Below are 22,893 nucleotides of genomic sequence, written 5' to 3'. Positions count from 1 at the left end.
GGCCCTTGCTTCGGTACTGGTCACTGATGAGTACTAAATCAGCTTTGGTCTCCGCAGCGAACTGCGCTAGTAACTCGTGAGCGGTTGCACTCCGGTGCATATTGATTTGTAAGGTGCGAATCATGTTGACCGTGTCCTAGCTCTTTCCAGTTCTGCTCTGAAAACTGAACACCGCCCCGATCCCGCAGTGTGCGCAACGCTCTCATCAGTCACGCCACGGTCCCTGCATAGGACGCAGCTTTCTTTTTCATTGCAGGTGTTCACTTTATGGCCTGCCTGACCGCATTTACGGCATGTTGCCCTTCTGTCAGGTCTCCAACAGTTTGCAGATGTGTGCCCATAATCTAAACATCTGTAACATTTGGTTGGGGCGGCCCGAATTCGTATCCTACACACTACCCAACCAATTCTTATTTTCCCGCTGTTTAGAAGCTTCCTCGCGTATTGCTCGGTAACTTCCACCACAGCGAGTTTTTGGCCTCGGGAGTTCGCGGAGGTGATACCAATCCGGACATTGGTTACCTCCGGGCATTCGCGTTTGATGTCCTCTTCTACCTCGTTCTTTTCCGTGAAATAGTCAAGGTCTCGGATTTCCAAAGCACACGTGGGTTCCAGGCTGGGAACCAAAGCTTTTTCTCCCAGAAGCCCCTTGACTGCTTCACAGAACGTTCTTCCAGGTTTTTGCGATCCTATTGTATCCCCGTAGCACTGTATTCGTGGATTCCATTAACTTATCGTTGATCCTGTACTGTTGATTATTGTTAGAGGTAATGTCGTTTTGACTTTTTAATATAGAGTCCCAGTCAGCCAGTGGCGTCGGGTGATCCCGCTACCCATTTCCACGCGGATCCTAGCCAATTGATCGATCTTTTGCTTTGTTCTCTAAGCTCGTAGATCACACGTTATTTGGTGTTCCAATTGGGGTTTCAAGATGCTGGATTTACGCTTCCACTAATCACTCGTCCGTTTCCATATTTAACTCTCGCTAGTTGCCCAGAAGATTTGAATATGTTGGTCGACCGGGAGGCATGTATTAGTAATAATCTGAAATGGAATTTTCCTTACCAGGGGTATACTGGTACCATGGGAACCGGGATAGCCCCTGGACTCTCACACTTCGGGTGAACTCCCGTTGTATGTGAGTACAGCTAGGTTGTTTGCGGTTGGCCCCCTAGTGGGAGTTTCATGGGGGTTGTGGTTGTGCTCAAGCGAGAAGAGACTTTCGGGCCTGGTGTTGCGTTTCAACACGGATGCTGTACTCCTTACTTCGGTAAAGATTTAGGTATGTCTTGCAACCACCAGTACGAATGCTAAGCCATGCACTTGGTATAGACTGGTACCGTTGTTGCTTGTCTCAGCGGGGCTCTGATTGTGGTCACAAAATCAATCCCTGTCTTAAGAAGACCGTGGGATTAAGTTGTCCAAACAGGTGCTCACGTTAAACCCTCAAGTACTTAACTGTCCTTTTTATCTGTTCTGGGGTGTCCTGTAATGCAGGTTTGTGCGGATAGCGGTCGTATTTGCTAGTGTTACAGATTTCGCAGTTTTTCACGTAGTTTTTAATTTTCCTTGCCATTTGCGGGAAATAGTACTTTTCCAGGATTTGAATTTTATTTTCTTCTGGGCTTCCATGGGCGCTTTTTATATTTTCCGCAATTCTTTGGGTCCAATGAATCTTGAATTTACCGAAATGCTCCCGGTATATATTCTAAACTTATTGAATATGATGTTCGGGTACCTTGAGTCCGTTTAGGATGTTCGGGTTCAATTTTTTCTTGAACGTTTTGATGAGAGCTTCTGGAGTTATTTGCCGATGGTTTCTCATAAGCGTAGATATCTTTCCCTTCCAAAATAATTAGCTGGTTTTTAAATGTATTAATTGGAGCTTGGCAAGAAGGAATGAGATCCGTACTATCTTCTTCGGCGTTATGCATCGTCTTGGCTGAGGATGTCAGAACGTTGGCTTCGGTCTTTAATCTGGATAATGCTTGTTGCTCTTGTTACTGAGGCTAAACGTAAGAGGTTGATGGTCCGTTAATATCTTAATTTTCTTAGTCCCGTAAAAATAATTCCTTAGATTATCCAAAGTCCACACTATCGTTAACATCTCTTTTTCGTTAGTAGCGTAGTTTTCTTCGGTCTTATTGAGTGATCGCGAGATATAGATGATAAGGTTTGTCCTTTCCGATTTCTCCTTGAAAAATCACAACTCCAATAGCTTAGTCGGAAGCATCCGATGTTAGGATGTAGGGTTTTGTAAAGTCGGGGAAGATCAATATCTCGAGAGACGATAAAAGTTCCTTTAGGTCATTGAATGCCTTGAGTTCTTTTTCGACCATAAGAATTTTCACTTTCTTTGACTGATTAGATTTTATTTGTCCATTATCCTTATCCCTTTGTAAGAATTGTCAACGGCTTGGCGATTTTGGAGAAGTCTTTAATAAAGCGACGATAATAAGATGTTAATCCGAGAAAACTTTTCAACTCCTTGAGATTTTCTGGAGGCTTAATGTTCTTTATTGCTGCTACCTTTCTTTCATCTGGTTTAATTCCCTTGTTGGTAATTTTGTAGACCAGAAATTCTGTTTCTGTTTTTAGGAATTCTATTTTATCAAGATTTACCCGTAGGTTAGCCTTTTCTAGTCTTTCGAATACCTTTTCGATATTCGTTTTGAGAATGATGGGGTCCTAAGTCCGCATCAACTTAATGCTGGACCGGACCAAATGGGGAGCAACTTACTCCCTCTTTCCTGGTCCACGAACCCCTCGTTCAGGGCTTGCACCCAAACTTTTAAAAAAAGTCAAGCGACGACGGCTTTACGGTTTCTTACCAGGGCAGAGGCAAATCGTCAGACGCTACCTCACCTCTGCCCTGGGAGCAGGGCAGACGCGTGTCACGCGTAAACGACGTAAAGCCGTCATCGCTTGACTTTTTTTAAAACCTTTTCGATGTTATTTAGATGTTCGGCTTCCGTTCCACCAAATGTGATTATGTCGTCGATATAGACATAACATATTTTTCCTATGCATTCCTTAAGTACATCATCAGAGGGCAATCTCTGGAATATAGATGGAGCGTTTTTTAACCTGAATTCATCGTGAAGAAGACTGTTTTCGGAATGTCCTTTTCATTCATTTTAATTTGGTGGAATCCAGAAGAGAGGTCGAGAATTGTGACAATTTCCGAGGCTGGCCATAGCGCTGAATATATCTGGTGTGGGGTAAGTGTCAGATACGGTTACAGGATTCAATTTCTTGTAATCCATTACCACACGATATTTTTTCACATCTGATTTGTCTATCTTTTTCTCAACAACCCAAATAGGAGAGTTTTACGGGCTTTTTGATGATCTTGTTATTCTATCACTTAACAAATGTTTAATTTGATTTTCCACTTCTTGCCTCATATTAGCCGAATAGGGATTGGATTTTGAATAAATTGCTTCAAGGTGGTTGTCTCTGAATTAGATGCTATTGACCTGAATCGATAGCTTCTATTTTAAAATAACCGTGATATTCGGTTTGATTTTTAACAAATTGTTTTTCCTATCGGTGGTGGCCTCTAGTTCCTTTAGGGTGTCGTCTCCTTTAATTCCACCGAAGCTCTTCATGCCAGGGAGAATAAAGAAGCGGATAATTGTAACACATCGTTCAATAAGTCCCGGGACTAACTATGAAAACAACATTTTATCGGCAAAATTCTTTATTATTCATCAACATAATCTCCTTCGAGGGTTATACAATCATTCCAACGCTTCTCTAACTTTTCAATGCCATGTTTGTAGAACGATTTGTCTTTTGACTCAAAATGAGCCTCAGTAGCAGCGGTCACCTCCTCATTTGAGCCAAATCTTTTTCCCTGGAGCATCTTTTTGAGATCCGCAAAGAGCCAGCAGTCGCTAGGGGCCAGATCCGGCGAGTACGGAGGATGAGGAAGCAGTTGGAACTCTAATTCGTTGAATTTGGTCATCGTTTTGATTGACTTGTGGCACGGTGCGTTGTCTTGATGAAAGATGACTTTCTTCTTCTTCATGTGTGGGGGTTTTTTCGCTATTTCGGCCTTCAAACGATCCAATAACACCATGTAGTAGTCGCTATTGATGGTTTTTTCTTTTCGAGGTAGTCAATGAAAATTATACCATTCGCATCCCACAATACGGACGCCATCACTTTACCGGCCAACTGCTGTGTTTTTGGGCGCTTCGGGCGGCTTTCACCGTTTGTACGCCATTCAGCTGACTGCCGACTTGACTCCGGAGTGAAATGGTGAATCCATGTTTCGTCCACTAACACATATCGACACAAAAAATCCTGCTTATTGCAAGTAAACAGTGCCAAACAGCTCTCCGAATCATTGATACGTTGTTACTTTTGTTCCATTGTGAGCAAACGCGGCACCCATTTGGGAAAACCTTTTTCATAGCCAATTTTTGGTGCAAAGCAGTAAATGCACTACCAGTTGATATATTCACCATCTTAGCTATCTCGCGCACTTTCATTTTGCGGTCACCCATCACGATTTTCAATACTTACTTGGTGTTTTCGGGAGTTACTGCCTCATTTGGCGGACCCGAACGTTCCGCATCATTTGTATCAGCACGACCGCGTTTCAAGTCAGCATACCACCGACAAATGGTTGTTTTCGACGGAGTAGAGTCCGGATAACGTTTTTCAAGCCATTGCTGAGCTTGAACAGTGTTTTTTCCCCATTAGAAAACAATGTTTTATCAACACACGAAACTCGTTTTGGTCCATTTTTTCACGACTGCAAAGGTAGCGTCACTTTAACCACTATAGCTTTCTTGATTATGTTTCGAATTACATCAAATTTTGACACATCTTATCTGAAGGTTGGTACTTCTGGACCGTGGTATATAAATGGCATTATTAGCGCCATCTCTACGATAGTCCCGGGACTTATTGAACGATGTGTTATTTATCTTGAGTTCGACTCCGTTTGCCTCCTACCTCAATTTGGTCAAGGTCCATGTTTTCGTGGGAGAGCAAACAGACGTCATCAACTTCCTCAGAAACTAATAGCAATAGAACCGCGAACCCTCCTTAATGTGTGACCTAACCACTACCACTTCCGCCTACCACACACTGCGATAGGTGGCAGGCCTGTGGGATGACGCGTACTACAATGATACGTGGCAGAAAGGTGTTGACAAAGCCTTAGAGCTTTCGAGTGATAGTAGTGCTCACTTTTCTTGAATACAGAAATACAGAAAGAACACTAGCGCAGAATGGTCTGAACATGATCTTGGTATAAACATAACTGCATCTAACAGAATCTAACGTTTTTAATGCATCGAGCGACATCTAGTTCGGCAGGAATCACGTTTTTTAGGAATAAAAGTCAATCGACGTGTGTGATGCTCTGCTCATTATAGAAGGTAAAGGGAGGGAGTGATGACCAGCCAGACTGTCATAATCTTAGTTGAGGTGTTTGAAAAAAGATATTATAGTCAACTGAACTTCTCCACGTTCTCCAGATATGGTATCATAAAGAACGTTGCTGCTGACAAAACGAAATAATATCGGCGATAACGTGCAACCCTGACGGGCTCCGGTTTGGACTTCAAACTCATTTGAGTTTTTACCTCATAGTTCACAGTTTCTCCGGAATGCCCCTCCTGCGTAAAGTACGCCAAGTTAGACTGACCAGTCGGAACTTTTTGTATCCGTGGTGGTGGATTGTAAACGGCCATGGGAGAATTCGGTATCCCGATGAAATTGATAAGACTAACTAGGCTGACCCTGACCAATGTGCGAGGCCAGATAAAAGCAGCAGCATCACTCTGAAGACCATCTGACATCAACAACGGTCTACCACAAGGCGATGCCCTATCATGCGTGCTCTTTAACCTGGTCATCGCAATCCGTGACGCTGAAGTAAATGAAAGAGGTACGATCCTCTTTAGGTCCACCTAACTACTGGCCTATGCTGACGATATCGACATCATGGGAAGAACGACCCGAGACGTACAAACTGCCTTCATCCAGATCGAGCAGGCGGCGCGAGATCTTGGTCTGCACATTAATGAAGGCAAGACAAAATATATGGTGGCAACGTCAGCACCAAAAACCAACCAATCAATAACATCAAACCGCACTGGTCAAACGGGAAGTATAAAGATAGAAGACTACAACTTTGAGACCGTTGAAAATTTCTCCTATCTAGGGTCGAAAATCACAACCGATAACAGCTACGATGATGAAATCCGCGCACGATATAAGGGCCATAGCTATGGTAGAAAAAGAAGACAAGGCATACCCTGCCTGAGATGGAGCGATGGCGTAGGTAGGGATATCGAATTGGTGGACCTCGGCTTAAAACCGGGATGTCTGGAGTTTCTTATTAAGGCAGGCCTAGACCGGATACCGGTTGCGTCGTTGATGGTGATGATTATGTATTATGATGATAATACAATGGGCCTATTGTAGTCTGAAATCTTGGAAAAGCAATTTCTCTAGTTATCATAATTCTACATATGTACCTAAATTAACACCCTACTCTCTTTGCAACAAAGTTAGCGCTTAACGTGGGACCATAGTTATTGCGTACTTAACAGAGTTGGCGCCCAATGTGGGGCCACAGTTGTTGCGTACGTAATGAAGATCATCCACCCCGTTGTGACAAAAAACCAAGCACATTACAAAAAATGATAATGGAGACGATGACACAGTTAAGAGTACTTTGGTGACCATTCAAAATATTGATTAATATATCAATATATTTTGTCATTAAAAGTAAAAGGAGCTACATACAACGATGATGTGTACTCTATAATAAGAACAATCACAGAATGGGTACTTGTCCACGAAGTGCAAACGATTTTGGTAAAAGATGACTGAACCGAAACTGCAGACTATCCATAATTTACCCACAATCTTAGTCATATTCATCCCGTTTCATCCAGATGCTAATATTTTCGACACTTGCGGCGAGGTGCACCCACACCCAAATTCGAATAAGGAACCATGGTTGAGATACTTGCTTCTAGGTATTACCAAAACTAGTTAAGGCAATGATAACCTACTTATTAAATATTATCTGTTGACTCAAGAACTACTAGTATATGCTAAGGGTCCCATTGAACCTACCCACACGCATGAATCAATAGCCGGTTTTTTGTATATGGTTCATTTTAATTTTCAAAGGCTCTGCCGTTATTATGCGCGAACTTGGAAGAACCCAATAAAATTCACATGATATCATCAAAAGGTTTCCCCGAATCAACAGAGAACAATAGCGATGCAACAAATTGCCTGCAATTCGAGGGAAGACATTTGCGTGGTTTGTAAAGTTGCCAATTAGTGTCACGCTTACTGCACGCTATATACAGTATCTTTCACTAGAAGCTTTTTATCGTATGCAGTGCATTATCTAAAATTATGGATGTGGCACACTTCTAGCTAGTTCTTTTATAAAAACTTATCCGAGCGGTTAGCCAACATTACACTATTCAAACTTCAGCAGCACAGTTGGGTTTAGTTGTGTATCTTAACACGAAAGCTTCTGGTGTTCGCTAGAGAAGAAGAATTCAAATCAGATAAATCTAATTTTGAACAAAGTTTTCCCCGGAAAATTCGAAAAAGTAGCTGAACTGACCTGTGGTACTTTCTGCAGAGTCAATAGCAAAATCCAAACTACGTTTCACAGATTTCCTCAAATTTTGGACAAAAATAAATCAAAGACTCATTGGTCCACGGTCCGGGGAGCCCCGCAAGCTTTGAATGTATTCTTAGTACAGAGTTGTCGGTACAACGAATCTACAGACGCAACCGAACTTTTATATGAAACTTAAAGATTTAAGCTGAGATCAGTGCTAATCGAGGAGTCAAGTTTTGCTGGTGTTTCGGCGGATTGCTAAGAGGCCACGCGCAAAGAGAACCTGTTCTTGGTAGAAACGCATTTTGAATATTTTATTAGAATTGTCGGGAGTGCCCGAAAACCGGCAGTGAAAATTTAGTGAGTTAATCCGATCGGAGCAGAAAAGCTGGAAAAGTGTTGATAATATTAACTTGTGCATTTGCCTAGTTTGCTGAGTTGGCTGCAACAATGGAGAAAAACGGACAAGTTACAATAAACATGGGGATTTTTGAAAAGAACGCCGAAAACGTAAGTAGAAATACTGGAATAGTGCCATTAAGTTTTTTTTAAAGTTTCAAGCCAAAGAAATATGGTTGTGCTAAAATATTTGAAAAAATGTTGAACCGTGGCATTTTTGGCAAACTACATACAACAGACAAACAGATACCCATTCGTTCGGCAAATTCAATTACGACTAACATTCTTATTCGAGTTGAGTTAATTTATGCAATTTAATGAGACGACATGCGTATTCATGGAACTATTGACTTCTTTATAATAGTCTGTGGCTGACTCAGTGTTTAGACTTGCCGGCTTTGATGGATGACTTTTAAGTTAGTCGGCTGTAACCCTTTATCACCCGTTTTCAACGTGACTAGAAACCACATAGATATGCTCGTATACATGCATATACATATATACCCGGGCCAAGCAGCGCTGTGGACTTGTGGAGAACAAGCCTTCCAGGAAATAATGGAGCACCCGGAGGAGGGCTTCATCAGAGCGAAGGTGAAGGGCATCCACATCTACAGCGCTACACTCGTCGAGTATTAGCGGATGCTTGCCGCTCTTGTTTTGGATGCAAGAGGACGTTGGCCGATCATAATAGGAGGCGATTTCAATGCGTGGGCTCTTGAATGGGGCAGCCGGATAACTAATGTCAGGGGACGTGTTCTCCTCGAAGCATTCGCGGAGCGGGACGTGGTACTGGCGAATGTTGGGTCTTCGTACACTTTCCGGGGAAGAGACATGGGGTCTATAGTGGGCCTGACATACGTGAGTGCCACTTTAGCCAGTAGAATCGCTTGGCATGTCAGTGAGGACTATACTCACAGCCACCACCAGGTAATCTGCATAGAGATCAAGGGCGGATCGAGCTCGAAAAAGAGTTTTCGCAGAATACCGGGTGGTATGCTGGACAGTGAAAGCTTTCGAGGGAGACACGTTTTCCGCGGTGCTCAAATCCGACATATCCCTGAATAGTACGGCTGGAGAGAACCCAGATCACTCGATGGGTGACGGAAGCATGCGATGCTACTATGTCCAGAATGCGATTGCTCCCTAGTAGGCAACCCAACTACTGGTGGAACAACGAAATCGCAAGTTTGCGAGCCGCATGTTTTCGGGCAAGGAGGCTTTGCCAGAGGCTCAGGGGAAAACCCGGTGGCGACGGTCGAGAGGAGGCACACAAGGAATTGCGTGGCCGCCTAAAGGAAGCCATTCGGAGGAGCAAAAAGAACTACTTCAAACAGCTGTGCGACCATCTGACATAAACCCTTGGGGCGAGGCTTACAGAGTGGTGATGAAAAGGCAAATTTTTGTCCAGCTAAATGACGGCATAATACCGCCTGTAACTGTGGAGGAACTGCGGAAAATATGTGGTAGGTTCGGTGACAACAAGGCCCCAGCTTTGGATGGCATCCCCAACCGAGCTTTGAAATTTTCAGTGAAGACTAGGCCCGACCTTTTCGCCAACATCTTCGAGGTGTGCCTAAAAGAAGGAATATTTCCTGCCCAGTGGAAAAAGCAAAAGTTGGTGTTGCTTCCGAAGCCTGGCAAGCCACCTAGAAACCCAGCGTCGTATTGTCCTATCTGCCTGTTGGATACAATGGGGAAGATAATGGAGAGAGTCATCTACAACAGACTCCTGCCCATCGTCGAAGTCAGCAATGGTTTGTCGGAACGCCAGTTTGGTTTCCGACACGCCCACTCTACGGTGGACGCAATTGGCATGGTGATAAACCTGGCAAAAGGTGCACTGATTTCTGGCGGCTGCTGTGCCGTGGTGGCGTTGGATGTCAAAAACGCATTCAACTCGGCCAATTGGAATAGAATTAAAGAGGCGTTGGCTGACACAGGTATCCCCGGATACTTAGCGAATTTGGTGGAAAACTACCTCTCAGAGAGGACTCTCTGGTACGGGGCGGATGAGGGCCCCAATGAATACCTTGTCACAGCCGGGGTACCATAGGAATCGATACTTGGTCCCCTGTTGTGGAATATCATGTATAATGGGGTGCTTGCTCTTCCCGTCCCAGAGGGGACTACGATTGTCGGCTTTACTGATGACCTAGCTGTGGTTGTTGCAGCAAAACACCCAGAAGATGTGGAGGCTTACGCAACGGAAACAATGAGAGCGGTAGTCCTGGCTAGAAAAGGCCGGGCTGACCTTGGCGGACGCGAAAACGGAAGCAATCTTAATAACGAACCGCAGAAAAAATAAGACTGTGAAAGTGGACATAAGGTCGTATCAAAGCCGGCTATCAAATACCTGGGGGTAATAATTGACACCAAATTGAGTTTTAGGGAGCACCTAGAGTATGCATGCCAAAAGGCAGCCAGTGCCACCACGCCACTTGCAAAAATGTTGCCAAATATTGGTGGACCGGAACATTGCCGGAGGTTGGTGCTAGCCGGAGTGGTGTGCTCCATCCGACTCTACTCGTCGCCTGTGTGGGCAGAGGCGCTTGCAAACTCTCAGAGACGGAAGCAGGTGAACTCGGTTTACCGGCGGATGGCTTTGAGGGTTTGCAGTGCTTTTAGAACCACATCAGATGAGGTAGTACTGGTGGTGGCAGGCATGATCCCGGTTGACATTCTGGCCAAAGAAATGAGTGTCCTGTACAATGCAAGACGTATGGAGGGTAGAAATGCGGCAAGGTCAGAGTCGCTTGATCTCTGGCAACGCAGATGGGACGAGTCTACGAAAGGTCGGTGGACGCACAGGCTCATTCCCAACATTAGGGTGTGGCTTGAGCGAAAACATGTGGAGACCAACTACCACATTACCCAGTTCCTCACGGGACACGGTGGTTGCTATAGGCAGTATCTGCACCGCTTTGGGTTGGATGATTCTCCGAACTGTCCCAGATGCGATGGCATACCGGAGGATCCAGAGCATGTGATGTTTCACTGCCCACGATTTGCGATGGAGAGAAGGAACTTAAACCAGGTGTTGGGCAGGAGCGGAACTCCGGAGAGCTTGGTTACTGAGATGCTGGAGTCCGAGGAGAAGTGGCTTGCGGTTGGCCCCGCAATCATCCAAATGCAGGAGAAGTTGCTGAAGGAACAAAGAAGGAGGAAAGCTGCAAATAGGAGAAGGATGAATGCCTAAGAGCAAACCTACCCCGCGAAGTAATACCTCAATGGTGGTCCCGCCGGGCTGGGGCTGGAGAGACCGGGGGTGGTTTTTAGTGGGTTTGAATCCCACACGCGTACGCTGTAGTTCCGGCGTTCGGGCGGCGGAGCTGCGGCGGATGTGTCTTTCTAAGATTTTCCACCTCCGTGTACGTACAAAAAAAAAAATATATACATATATACCATTATGAAACTATAAATTAGAGAAGCATATAATTTTGAACCTGATAAAAATAGGAGTATAGAGTAAACTCAAGACCCAATGATATGACAAAATTCCCAAATTTCAATTCGATTTAAAAACACTCCTCACAATTAAAGTGGCATAGCGGAAATGGACAAACGATTGGCTATCATGATTATTAACTGAAGGATTAAAAGCATACCTTAGCCTTTGAATAATTTTAACGATAGTGCCATAAACAGTGGTTCCTACCACTCTAACTGTTTTCTATCACATATAAGACTACGCTTATGTCAAAAGACATGAAAGTTTGTCAAAACTTGCAGCATGTCCAAACCTCTTCCTTTCTATTGACAGCAGGGCTGACAAAGTTGCAAGACTGTCCTTGATATCTTTCTGGTACAAAAGCAATGGATTCAGTCTAGGATCTTTCATGATGAAGGATCCACAAGATCGACAACCTATGTCGAGATGCCAAATTTGTTAGAAGCAAAAATACTGTGGTCAACGGTAAAATTGACTAACGTACGCTTCTACCCTGTATGCTTCTCTGTATCCTCCGCCGACGCTAGAGATCTTAGGTTGTGATACAAACACTCAACATATTGGGTCTAATGACTACAGGCGTACAGTATAGCCCAACGTTCGCCAGGCCAAGGGGAAATGAAGTAATTGTAATGATCAGGAACTGGGTAGGGACCTTAAACCGTTTGGAACCATTTGCAAAAGATTGGATTCCAAAAAAAACTGTATGTTTGGGTGCCACACGAGTTGAGTTGAGTCTTGGACCGAATCAACGCCTGCAACGCACTGCTGAAACGGAATGAATTCGACCCATTTTTTAAGTGGACCACGTACGAAAATCTCAAGCCGAAAAGATTGTGGTCGAAGCGCGGCGAGCCGGCCCAAACGATCACCTAGCCCGGATTGACGACCAGAAAGGTTTTGCTGTGTGTTTGGTGGTATTGGAAGGGGTTCCAATTACTTCCAGTAACCACGGTACCCCACAAGAAAGTGTGTCAGATTGTATTTGTGTTTTCATATTTTCACTCCACCTATCTCTCAATACACGGTCCTTCCCTGAATTATCCCACCGTTCCTGCCATCTCCTGAACAGCTTTCTGGTGACTTTTCCGCAGCCGGTAGTTAAATCGAGCAGATTCGCCCTTCTTTTCTCGTAGAAACAATGCGCCTCCTTTGCTAGAAGATCCAAGGAAACCATTCTCGCGATGACACACACTGCCTTACATTGTCTTATGGCCCCCAACACCCTTGAGAAACACCTGCTGTTACAACATATTCTTTCAGTCCGTCTCATATCAAAGAAGTCCCTCCGAGAGTTATCCCTCTATTATCCGAGCTAAGTCAAGGAGCCCTTAGTCCAATCGAAACCCATACTGCCGCTTCGATAGACCACCCGCTAACACGAGGAATTGAAGCACCCTGTTCTATACCCTGTCCAACATCCTCCCGATGGCATCTAAAAGAAAAGGCGATATGAAGAAAGTGCGGCAGATGGTTTTTAGGGCTTCGGTGGCAAAACCAACCTTTGCCTGGAAGGGAAACACTCTTCCAATTAGGTGAAATTTAACTGCGTTTATGAACCATGTGGAACTGATTTCAGCAGTAAGCTTCAGTACTTTGTTCGGTATCCCGTCCAACCTCAGAACTTTATTATCCCCAATTCTTCCACAGAGTTGTAGTTTCTCCTTGGTCACCCCAAGGATCGAAAAGACGTCCTGTTGAACTAAAAGAGAGTTGCAATTATATTGATTAACTGTTGAGTGTTAGTCATTAACGTAATCAAAGTTTCCATGATTTTTCCCTGGACATGACTGATTCTATCTGGTGAGTTCGTACATAGTTTTCTTTGTAATCGTCGGTATAACAGTGCGATAGTCGATACAGTTGAGCGCAAGTCTTGCGATCTCTTCGCCCAAGGTTCAAACCCCGCTTCGTCACGGATGTTTATCTTCGTCTTTACACTGTCCTACTCTTGTGGGTTTATCATTCACACAGCATTAAATGTGATGATAATGAAATTGACCTAAAACTGGGATTATATAGATGTCCTTTACTCTACAAACGAGTGTTACCTCAGCATAGGATTGTTGCTGATGGACGCTCCCTATCGAAACTACCGGGTCTTCAGGTTGTTCCGTGGTACTTGGTTGGAGAGTGTACTGCCAAGATCCAGTATTATTTTAATAAAGACTGAACGTCTTCCGTAATGAGCCCTATAGTTGCTGATGCAGTAATTACACAGTATTGCAAAATGGGATATTCCTTGTTGGGTTTCTCGATCGTGAATTTTTCTATATGGAAGATATTCTGGCCTGCAAATGAGGTGGACTTTGTTTTTTGGAAGCTGGCTTTAGTCAGGAGAAAGCTTGACTTCGAATTAGGGCTGAGGAAGTTTATATTTATTTAATAACTTATGAACTGACTTGAAAACGTAACTTTGTATTTTCTAGTATACTTGAGGGTTGAATCAGTTCTTCAAAATTTATTTATTTACTAAGCCGAACAAGGCATAATACATAAAAAAACTTAATGCAAATTGTTCAGTAGGTAACCTTGTCTAAAGTTTAGGTCAACGCAGAAGAAAGGAAAAACCATCTATGAATTTGTATGATAATATATACACGGGGTCAATGATGATGAAAAAATTGGCTAACCAAGGTTGGTCTCTTCATTTTAACCCTCAAACCCTTCTGTTATCAGCTATTAGGCATCTTTACTCAAACTCGCTTCTTTGATTTTTTAGTAGCCTCACAATTTTTACTGATGAACTCTCTTCATAAATTTCATTTAAAATCTGTGGTTTTTATCGTGTTGTAAATGATCAGTTAAACTATTCAAAAGAAAACTACCAGCAAATCTAGCACATGCGAAAGATGAATGAATTTATTTAGAATGCTAGATGAAAATTTGTACTCTTTTTACTAGTTATTTATAGATAGGAGCAAAGTAAATAATGTTTGTATTCATATTGCAAGTATTTTTTATATTGGCTTTGAAAAAACTGTTCATTAAATTATGAAATCACTTCATAATTTTGTGGATTAAAATACTAAAATTCCTGTAATTAACATAAATGGCAATAAATAATAATATATTAGCATTTAGAAGAAGAAGTTAATTTTTGCCTATCGTATCTATATTGTATTGTATCTGCATCTCTTCATTTCGGGGTTTGAGGGTTAAAACTGATGCCAAAGAGTGCAGTTGAAACCTTGTTTTTTTTTTCATTAGTGAGATTGACTTATTTCCTGTGTATTCTTAACGCTAGGCTTTGCTAAATAATTTATGAAAATAAAAATATGAAAAATAGGATTCTGGATGACGACTATCTAGAAATATTGCACTTCAGAATGAAGCAAGTGGTTTTATGTAAAGTGAAATGAGTAATAACCTAGTTAGGCGGATATCCCCTGGTATAAAAGCATTTGCTAGAAGCAAACCCAGGAAACAATAGGTTGCGACATCCATAACACATAGAATAATAAAGTATTACGTACCTGCATGCAATATTAAGGGGGTCATCCCGTGTAAATGCTGTTTTTAAGGTTTTGTGTAAAACAAAACCTTATTAAAATCGATTCAATGTCTGTCTGTCTGTCTGTCTGTCTGTCACACGCATTTTTCTCCAAAACGGCTAAACCGATCCGAACGAAATTTGGTGGACAGATGGGAACTATGAAATCCCACGCATACAGTGAGTGGCATAAATTTAGGTGGAGTAAACTCCAAGGGGGGCTGGGGGGTGGCGATTCAAAAATTTTTTTCACCGGATATAGTTGTGTAGGGTATCAAATGAAAGGTCTCGATTTGCACTTTCCGAAACTGACATTGGTTTTGGCATAAATTGCAAAGTGCGTGAGTAAGGAGTCAAAATGTACGCACTTGAAGTGGGACAGGACTCATTTTCGGAAACTACTCAACCTAAAAATCCGAAAAAAATCAGAGTGGTGCGTCTAGATGGAATCTAGGCGCCAAAATATGTCCCATTCCGATATCTGCTCAAATAAACTTACTAATAGTATATTAGTATTAGAAATTTACTGAAAAACCCCCCTCAGATTCATCCTAGGACTTCCGAATTTTGTACCAGCATAGGGGACAATATTTCGTATATACGTGCTAAATTTCATGGAAATCAGGTAATTAACGCCAAAGTTATAGCAGTTCAAACTTAGCAATTTCGCAGGAGTTTACTGCTTCCAAAGCCATGCAAATCAGATGCTGACGTCATAATTACCCGGAATAATTGACATTCGAGTGGAATATTAAAGTCACATTTATGAAGAATCTATTTATCTGCAGCCCTTTTTAAGGTTTTTTGTAAAACACTTATGTGAAATCTAATCTTCGAGAGATGTCCCATTCCGGTATCTGCTCAAAAAATTTACTAATAGTATATTATCAACTTTTAGAAATAGACTAAAAAACTCTCCTTAAGTTCATCCTAAGTGTACTAAATTTTGCACCGACATAGAGGACAGCCTTGTGCATACACATGCCAGGTTTCATGAAAATCTAACTATTAGTGGGAAAGTTATAGCAGTTCAAACTTATCAATTTCGTGCTAATTAACAGCATACAAAAAGCCATACAAATAAGATGCTGACGTCATAATTAACGAGAATAATTGAAATTCGAGTGAAATATTAAAATTCCATTCAAGAAGAATCTAATTCTCCCTAGCCCTTTTTTATATTTGATGTTGGTTAAATTGTTGGCATTTTCTAATAATATTAAACTCAGAGTGTGAAGCGTATGAGGTTGACCATTATCAACACAGGGCTTTCCATCAAATGATTTACTTAAATCGCTTACTAGAAAATGGAGGGCAATGGAATTTTTAGCTATATTACACGGAGCTGTCATGCACTCGTCGCTCTTCACATCTTTTTCTTTTTCTTCAGCCTTCAGTTCACAAACGGGGTCGACTCGTCGTGATCGGTTTCGTCATTTTATTTTATCAAATGCCTGATCGGGATGTAATCGCGAGACCTTTAAATCCAGCGTATCAGGCCACCATTGTTTTGGCCGGCTTTTTGGTTGCTTTCCATTGCTTTCGATGTTCTGACCAATGTGTGTGTGTGTATGGTGGGGGAGAAGCTACAGCTTCTGAGCACTCAGGCCGTGTTGGCCCATTGTACTCGTCTCCCCCGTTCTGACCAATACTGGTTGATGAATTCTCGTTAGGGTGAATTACGTGACCACACCATCGAAAACGCCTCTCGCCACCAGTGCAATGCAACATCTTCGCCCCATTACCGCAAGACACCGTTCATTGTCCTTTATAGTCGACCAACACTCAGAACTATAGAGAGCGGCAGACGGACGACATTGCAGTAAATTTTAGATTTGGGGCGTGCGCTGATACGTCGATCACAAAGAACACCAGTTGGGGAATGCCACTTCATCCAGGCTGCATTAATGCGTGAAACAATTTCATCACGCAGTTCTCCATTGGCTGATAGCATTGACTAGAAATATTTAAATCGCTCAGTACTGGCAATGGCAGTAATCTGCCCTTCGAGATATTAAAATCGCTCAGTTCTTGCAATGGCAGTAACCTGCCCAGAACAGAGCGATTTCAATATCTCGGGTCAATGCTTTCAGCCAATGGAGAACTACGTTACGCTCCTTACATAGGGAAACACAAAACCTTTTATACCTGAAGCGTCAAGTTTCCGGTTTCCCGACTTGTTTTTGCCTTTCTTTGAAAAATTATTTTGGAGGACTGGATGAAGATAGAAACGTGACTTTTTCACCATATGTTTATTGAAGTAATAAAAACTTGTTGTTTCTTTTTCGTTGGTGTGGGTATTTATTCTTGCAAATACCGATATTTCGGGAACCACTTGTTCCCTTCATCAGTGCTAACAAGTTTGCTCATCTGTAGACATTAAGGTTCTATTTATACTATTCTAAATCTATACTATATAGTATGATATTATAATTATGACTAAAAGCTTATATCTAGGTCCTGAAAAAGAAATAAATATTTAATTAACTTCCTAATAGCTAATTTATCTATCCTAAAACTAGAAGAGATTATTTTACTTTAAGAGTTTTCTAAACAATGGGGAATAGCAGTTACCCAAATCTGAGTTCAACCTAGTGTCAAGCGGTTATTTGCTAATGAACCAGCTTTCATAAGCATCCAGCTGGTTAATCTTTCTTACCTGCTTTAGGACCTTCAATTCCTCAGCGCTTACTTTATGGCCGCATTCGACTATATGTTTTGCCACCATAGATTTAGCGGGTTTTCGGGAGTGCTCTACAGCCAGCTCTGCCTCCTTCATGTACTCTCTAAATCTGGTGGTTGCCAATCTTTTTGTTTGCCCGATATACACCTTCGGACAATCTGAGCAGGCGATTTTATAAATGCCGCTCATCTCTTCTACCGTTTTTCGATCTTTTTCCCCCGCCAGCTGGGATTTTAGCTGGTAGATACGGCTTGATCCTACCAGCTGTATGTCAAACCTTTTCAATGTTCTTTGTATGTGTTTGGACAGATTTGAGAAGGTGACACTTGATCTTTTTTGAGCAATTAAGGGTAATTGTTGGCTATAGAGTGTAGTAAGATTACTACGTTCTAACCTTCGGGTGTGTTTCTTAATCATTGTTTCTATGGTGGCGCTGGGGTACCCGTTCTTCATAGCCGTGTCCAAGATGTAGAGTTTTTCGCTCTGGTAGTCTTCCTCTGTGAGAGGAATTGTTAGGAGGCGGTGGATCATAGTGTCATAAGCAGCCATTTTGTGCTAAATACCCACACCAACGAAAAAGAAACAACAAGTTTTTATTACTTCAATTAATTAATCGTTGGAAACACCGCATAATTTCACTCTGATATGTTTATTAATATCTCTGGTATATGCGATAAATTTTCAGCTTGATATCGTAGCTAGTTTTCGGAATACATGTCAATTTATGCAACCATCTCCAAAAAAAGGTGTTTTTCTGCTGCCACGCTGGAGGGCGCTGTGTTCATCTGAGGAAAAAAAACTAAACGGCATTTTAATATGGACAATATTCTACGGTCCGCAAACTAGGATAATTAGAAAATATTAAAAGGTAAATTTTTGGTGGGCTTTTAAAGTTAATTTTTTGGATTTTAGCGTTTTTTTACCGCTTTTTTATGAATAAAAAAAACGACCCGTCCGATTGCAATTATCCTAGTGTACGGACCGTAGAAATATGTACAGGGTGCGGCAGCATAACTTCCTTTTTTCAAAACTCAGTAAAAACTATTGTATGCATCGGAAAATATTTATTTATTTTTTATAATGTAGGTACATGTCTAAAGTTTTTATTTACATTGTTTTGAAGATCAAATCTGTTAGGTGACGTCTCCCATTCTCCATACATTGCGTAAACCGATTTCTGGCGTTTGTCATGACTCTTGTTAGCATAGCAGGTGTTATGTTGGCAATTTCTTCTTGGATGTTGGTCTTCAAATCTTGTAGGGTTCTTGGACGGTTCACATAAACACGGGATTTCAAAAAACCCCATAGAAAAAAATCACAAGGGGACAGATCGGGAGACCGTGCCGGCCATTCCAAATCGCCTCTAATTGAGATAAGGCGCTCTGGAAAGTGTTCCCTCAAAACAGCCATCGATGCTCTTGAAGTGTGTGCTGTTGCACCGTCTTGTTGGAACCAAGTGTCCCCCAAATCCAAATTTTCTAGCCGTGGGAAAAAAAATTCTGTAGCATGTTTACATACCGGTCCGAATTCACTGTCACTGTAACCTCATTTTCCTCAAAAAACCAGGGAGCAATAATTCCAGCCGAGGAAATTGCACACCACACTGTGACTTTGGGTGAATGGAAAGGGTTTTGATGCAATTCTCGAGGATTGGTGTCAGCCCAGTAGCGTATGTTTTGTTTGTTAACCGACCCACACAAATGAAAATGGGCTTCATCGCTAAAAAAAACAATAACACCCTCGGGAACGACATCAAGAAGAAGCTCACACGCGTTCATCCGAGAATTGAAGTCACGTTCTGAAAGTTCCTGCACTATCGCCATCTTATAGGGATGAAAATGAACATCATCACGAAGAATTCTTCTCACAGAACGATCGGATAGTCCAATGGCAGCTGCGTGTTTGCGCGCAGAACGCCGTGGCGATCGCAACATTGACGCTCTCACTGCTTCAATGTTCTCAGGTGATCTAACGGGCCGAGGGACTCCAGTTCTTCCTTTTGTCGCACTTGCAGTTTGTCTGAATGTAGTGACCCATGTAACAATTGATTTGCGGTCTGGGACGGGAGCCAACGGGGCCAAATTAAAGCGATTCCGAAATGCACGCTGTGTTGCAATAACCGAACATCCGCTTGAAAAGTAAACCTCAACGGTAAAGGCACGCTCCTCATTATCCCAACGCATGATGGCGACTGAACCGTGTCGGGACAAAACTTTACAGTATCCCCTCTTGAACTAGATCACTAGCGCTCCGCTATGACATCAACTAACTGAGTGGCGCGTATTTTAAAAAAGGAAGTTATGCTGCCGCACCCTGTATTAAAAAAGTCGTGAAAATTTCAAAGAATTTGGTTGGATAGATTTTGAGCTATGGTGGCAGCCGATTTTCAAAATGCAGTTTCGAGAAAAACGCATCTGAAAATTTAAATGTGATTATCAACAGTAAAATTTTAACTCAACATTAATCTGCTATACCTGGTCCATAGAGAGCACCCTACGTTTCTTCAAAAAAGTCTTGTAAGGCCGATTGTTGCTCTCTGGTTTCAATTCTGGCTCTTTTAGCGAGGTCAGTCGATCGTCGTTCGGACCGCCAAATTCGTGCTTCATTACGGCGGTTGACATAAACCTGACATATGTGACCAACTTGACATCCCATTGTCACTAGGATTTTGAGAATGCCATTGAATCTTTCATTGAAAATAATTACAGTCAGAAAAGTGGCTATTTATACTACCTTGGCCCCAGAATGAAGGTGTTTAGGAGCGAAAATCCAGATCAATGCATTTAACGACTCATTGTTATTCTGGGTCTCTGTTCCTAAACATCTGTTCAAGCCGTTCAAGCTGTTCTCGTGACAAATCTTCGTAGATTGGTTTGATGACTGTTTGAACTTCTTCAGTCAAAGGTGCCTTCTCGTGGTGGAAACTATCCAGTTCTCCTTTAGCTTCCACTTTGCGCCATTTGCACCAACTGTCCTCGCCTGCTGGACAATTTTGATGCTGAGAATTTTCGTCTGTAGAACATTTATTGAAGAAAGTTGCCCAAATTTTTTGATTCATTCATTCTATCGAATTTGCGTGTCGACGAATAGCTAGCCCAAAAAATGTAGTGAGGTCGTTGATAACCTTATCAGTAAGTTTTCCAGCCCCTTTTCCACCAATGTCTTTGTGATTCTTTTTTGCATTTCTAAGCCGCCCTTTGCGCACAGATTCTCCACTATATACAGATACAATTCATACAAAAAAAAAATCGATTTCTCCAACCCGACACACGGGATGACCCCCTTAAGTGGTCATACTAAGCGCAGATGCACTCAAAGATACTTCGTCACGCGAAGCCTGAACACAAAAAATTTACTCTGGACGCTCTTCATGGGAAATTTATATTTAGTATTCTGGGTAAAGTTGATGGCACAGCCAAATATATAAAATTAGTGTTCAGTAGAAATGTTATTGATGCAAAATTTCTTATCACGGCCCATACACATACCCACATATGAATGGTTCTTATGTATAGAAAAGAATGCTCTAAAGAATCTCTAAAAATAGGATGAGTTCATAGGTAATCTTGAACGCTTATCAGGTTTTCAGTACTGCACAGAATGGCTGTGTATTCAGAGCTTTGTACTGCTTTTAATTTAAGTAGATATATAAACAATTCAAATGATCATAAACAAACATTTGGGCACTTAGAAACAAAACGGGTATACATTATTTTCAAAAGGCTGATCAAATGCTGAATTAAAAGACCCACAAATGTTTGTATCTAGATACCCAGCAATGGTATCGGAATGCTGCCAGCTGGTGTTGTCTAGTTCTGTCCGAATAGCCATTCATACTTGCAAGCCGGTTCTCAGGTTACTTAAGTAAGTGTATTCCACACAACTGTCCAAAAGATGTTCACATGAATGTATGTGCCACCATTGTATCTTTCGATTACCAGTAAATTAATTTACTAGAAATGTTTGTCGTACTCTGCTGGCGGTTCGTGTTCATTGCATGAACTCTTGCGTCAATAGTTGTTTTCCCAAACATGATTTTCAGTTCAAGGTAAAGAAACAGTCTTAAAAGGTGGTAAATCTTATTAATAATAAATATCTATTGGACAACCTAAAACTCTGTATATTTCTAAACAGGGAGCTTTCTTAGAAGAACATTATTTTAATTTCACGGTGCACAATCAAATTCCCAAAATCATTATTAATAATCCGCTTTAATAATTAAATAAACAGAGAATAACAACAGAAAAAAAACAGGAAGCGCAGTATTTGCCTAAAAGTGTTACACCTTTTAAACACATCACTTGTCTTATACAGATTTTAAATGGCTCAGCAACAAAAAAAAATGTAGCGTGTCTGACCTCGTTAAAATTTTGGAATCAGACTAATGTAAAGTTTGAAGAACTTCTCATGTCTGTCAAGGCTTTCAATTCTGGTTAAAAAACAGTACAGTGCCACTGGTAAAAACTGCAACGTCTCAATTTTCTAAAGTAATCTTCCCTCGCTACTTCCTTCCACTTCGAAAAGTAACTCTCGATGAACCGAGCCAAGTAGCTAGGAACACCCAGTTTGGCCAAAGCGTCCTTAATCCAGCCCGAGTTGGCTGAGTTAAAAGCATTTTTGACGTCCAGCGTCACCAGAGCACAGCATTTGCCCATGGCCATTGCATTTCGAGCCAATTCCACGACCTTTGCTACTGCATCGACCGTTGAACGGGCTCGCCGAAACCCATATTGCCGCTCTGAAAGACCACCCGCAAGCTGAACGGGAGCAGCCTGTTGTATATCACCCTCTCCAACATCTTCCCCATGGTGTCTAAGAGACAAATAAGGCGATATGAAGAGGGCACGCAACACCAGCTTCTGCCTCTTCCACTGGGCGGGAAACACTCCTTCCGCCATGCACGATTCGAATGTGCTTGCGAACCACCTTGGTCTGGCCTTGACCGCCACCTTCAGAGCCCTGTTCGGAATTCTGTCCAATCCCGGAGCCTTGCTGTCCCCAGTACGTCTGCAAATTTCCCAAAGTTCCTCTTCGGTAACATCAGGGATCGAGAAGACGTCCTGCTGAGCTGCCAGTTGGGGTTCTCTTTCGTCCTGCTCCTGCTGCGGGAAAAGAGTTGTAATTATTTGCAACAAGAGCCGTGGGCATGTCACCTGAGGTGATTTTCGCCCGCGGATCTTCTTTATTACAACTAGGTAGGCTGTACCCCACGGATTCGTATTAGCCTCCATGCAGAGCTTCTGGTAGCATTCCCG

The 22,893-nt window shown here is 42.2% G+C and overlaps 1 protein-coding gene across 1 annotated transcript in view; it reads left to right on the top strand.

Annotated features, from left to right (window-relative positions):
- The first annotated feature begins 7,445 nt into the window (after nucleotides 1–7,445).
- LOC119649424 (ninjurin-1) overlaps nucleotides 7,446–22,893 on the top strand; it is a 30,499-nt gene continuing 15,051 nt past the window's right edge. Inside the window, exons 1-2 of the mRNA XM_038051571.1 lie at nucleotides 7,446–7,975; nucleotides 8,045–8,125. Of these exons, the coding sequence (XP_037907499.1) occupies nucleotides 8,066–8,125 (60 nt within the window). The 5' untranslated portion in view covers nucleotides 7,446–7,975; nucleotides 8,045–8,065. The remainder of the gene's footprint in view (nucleotides 7,976–8,044; nucleotides 8,126–22,893) is intronic.

The sequence above is a fragment of the Hermetia illucens genome, chromosome 2 (genome assembly GCF_905115235.1).
Source record: "Hermetia illucens chromosome 2, iHerIll2.2.curated.20191125, whole genome shotgun sequence".
Taxonomy (NCBI): Eukaryota; Metazoa; Arthropoda; class Insecta; order Diptera; family Stratiomyidae; genus Hermetia; species Hermetia illucens.
Note: the sequence above shows the minus strand (reverse complement) of the source record. Positions and strands in the feature narration are given on the sequence as shown.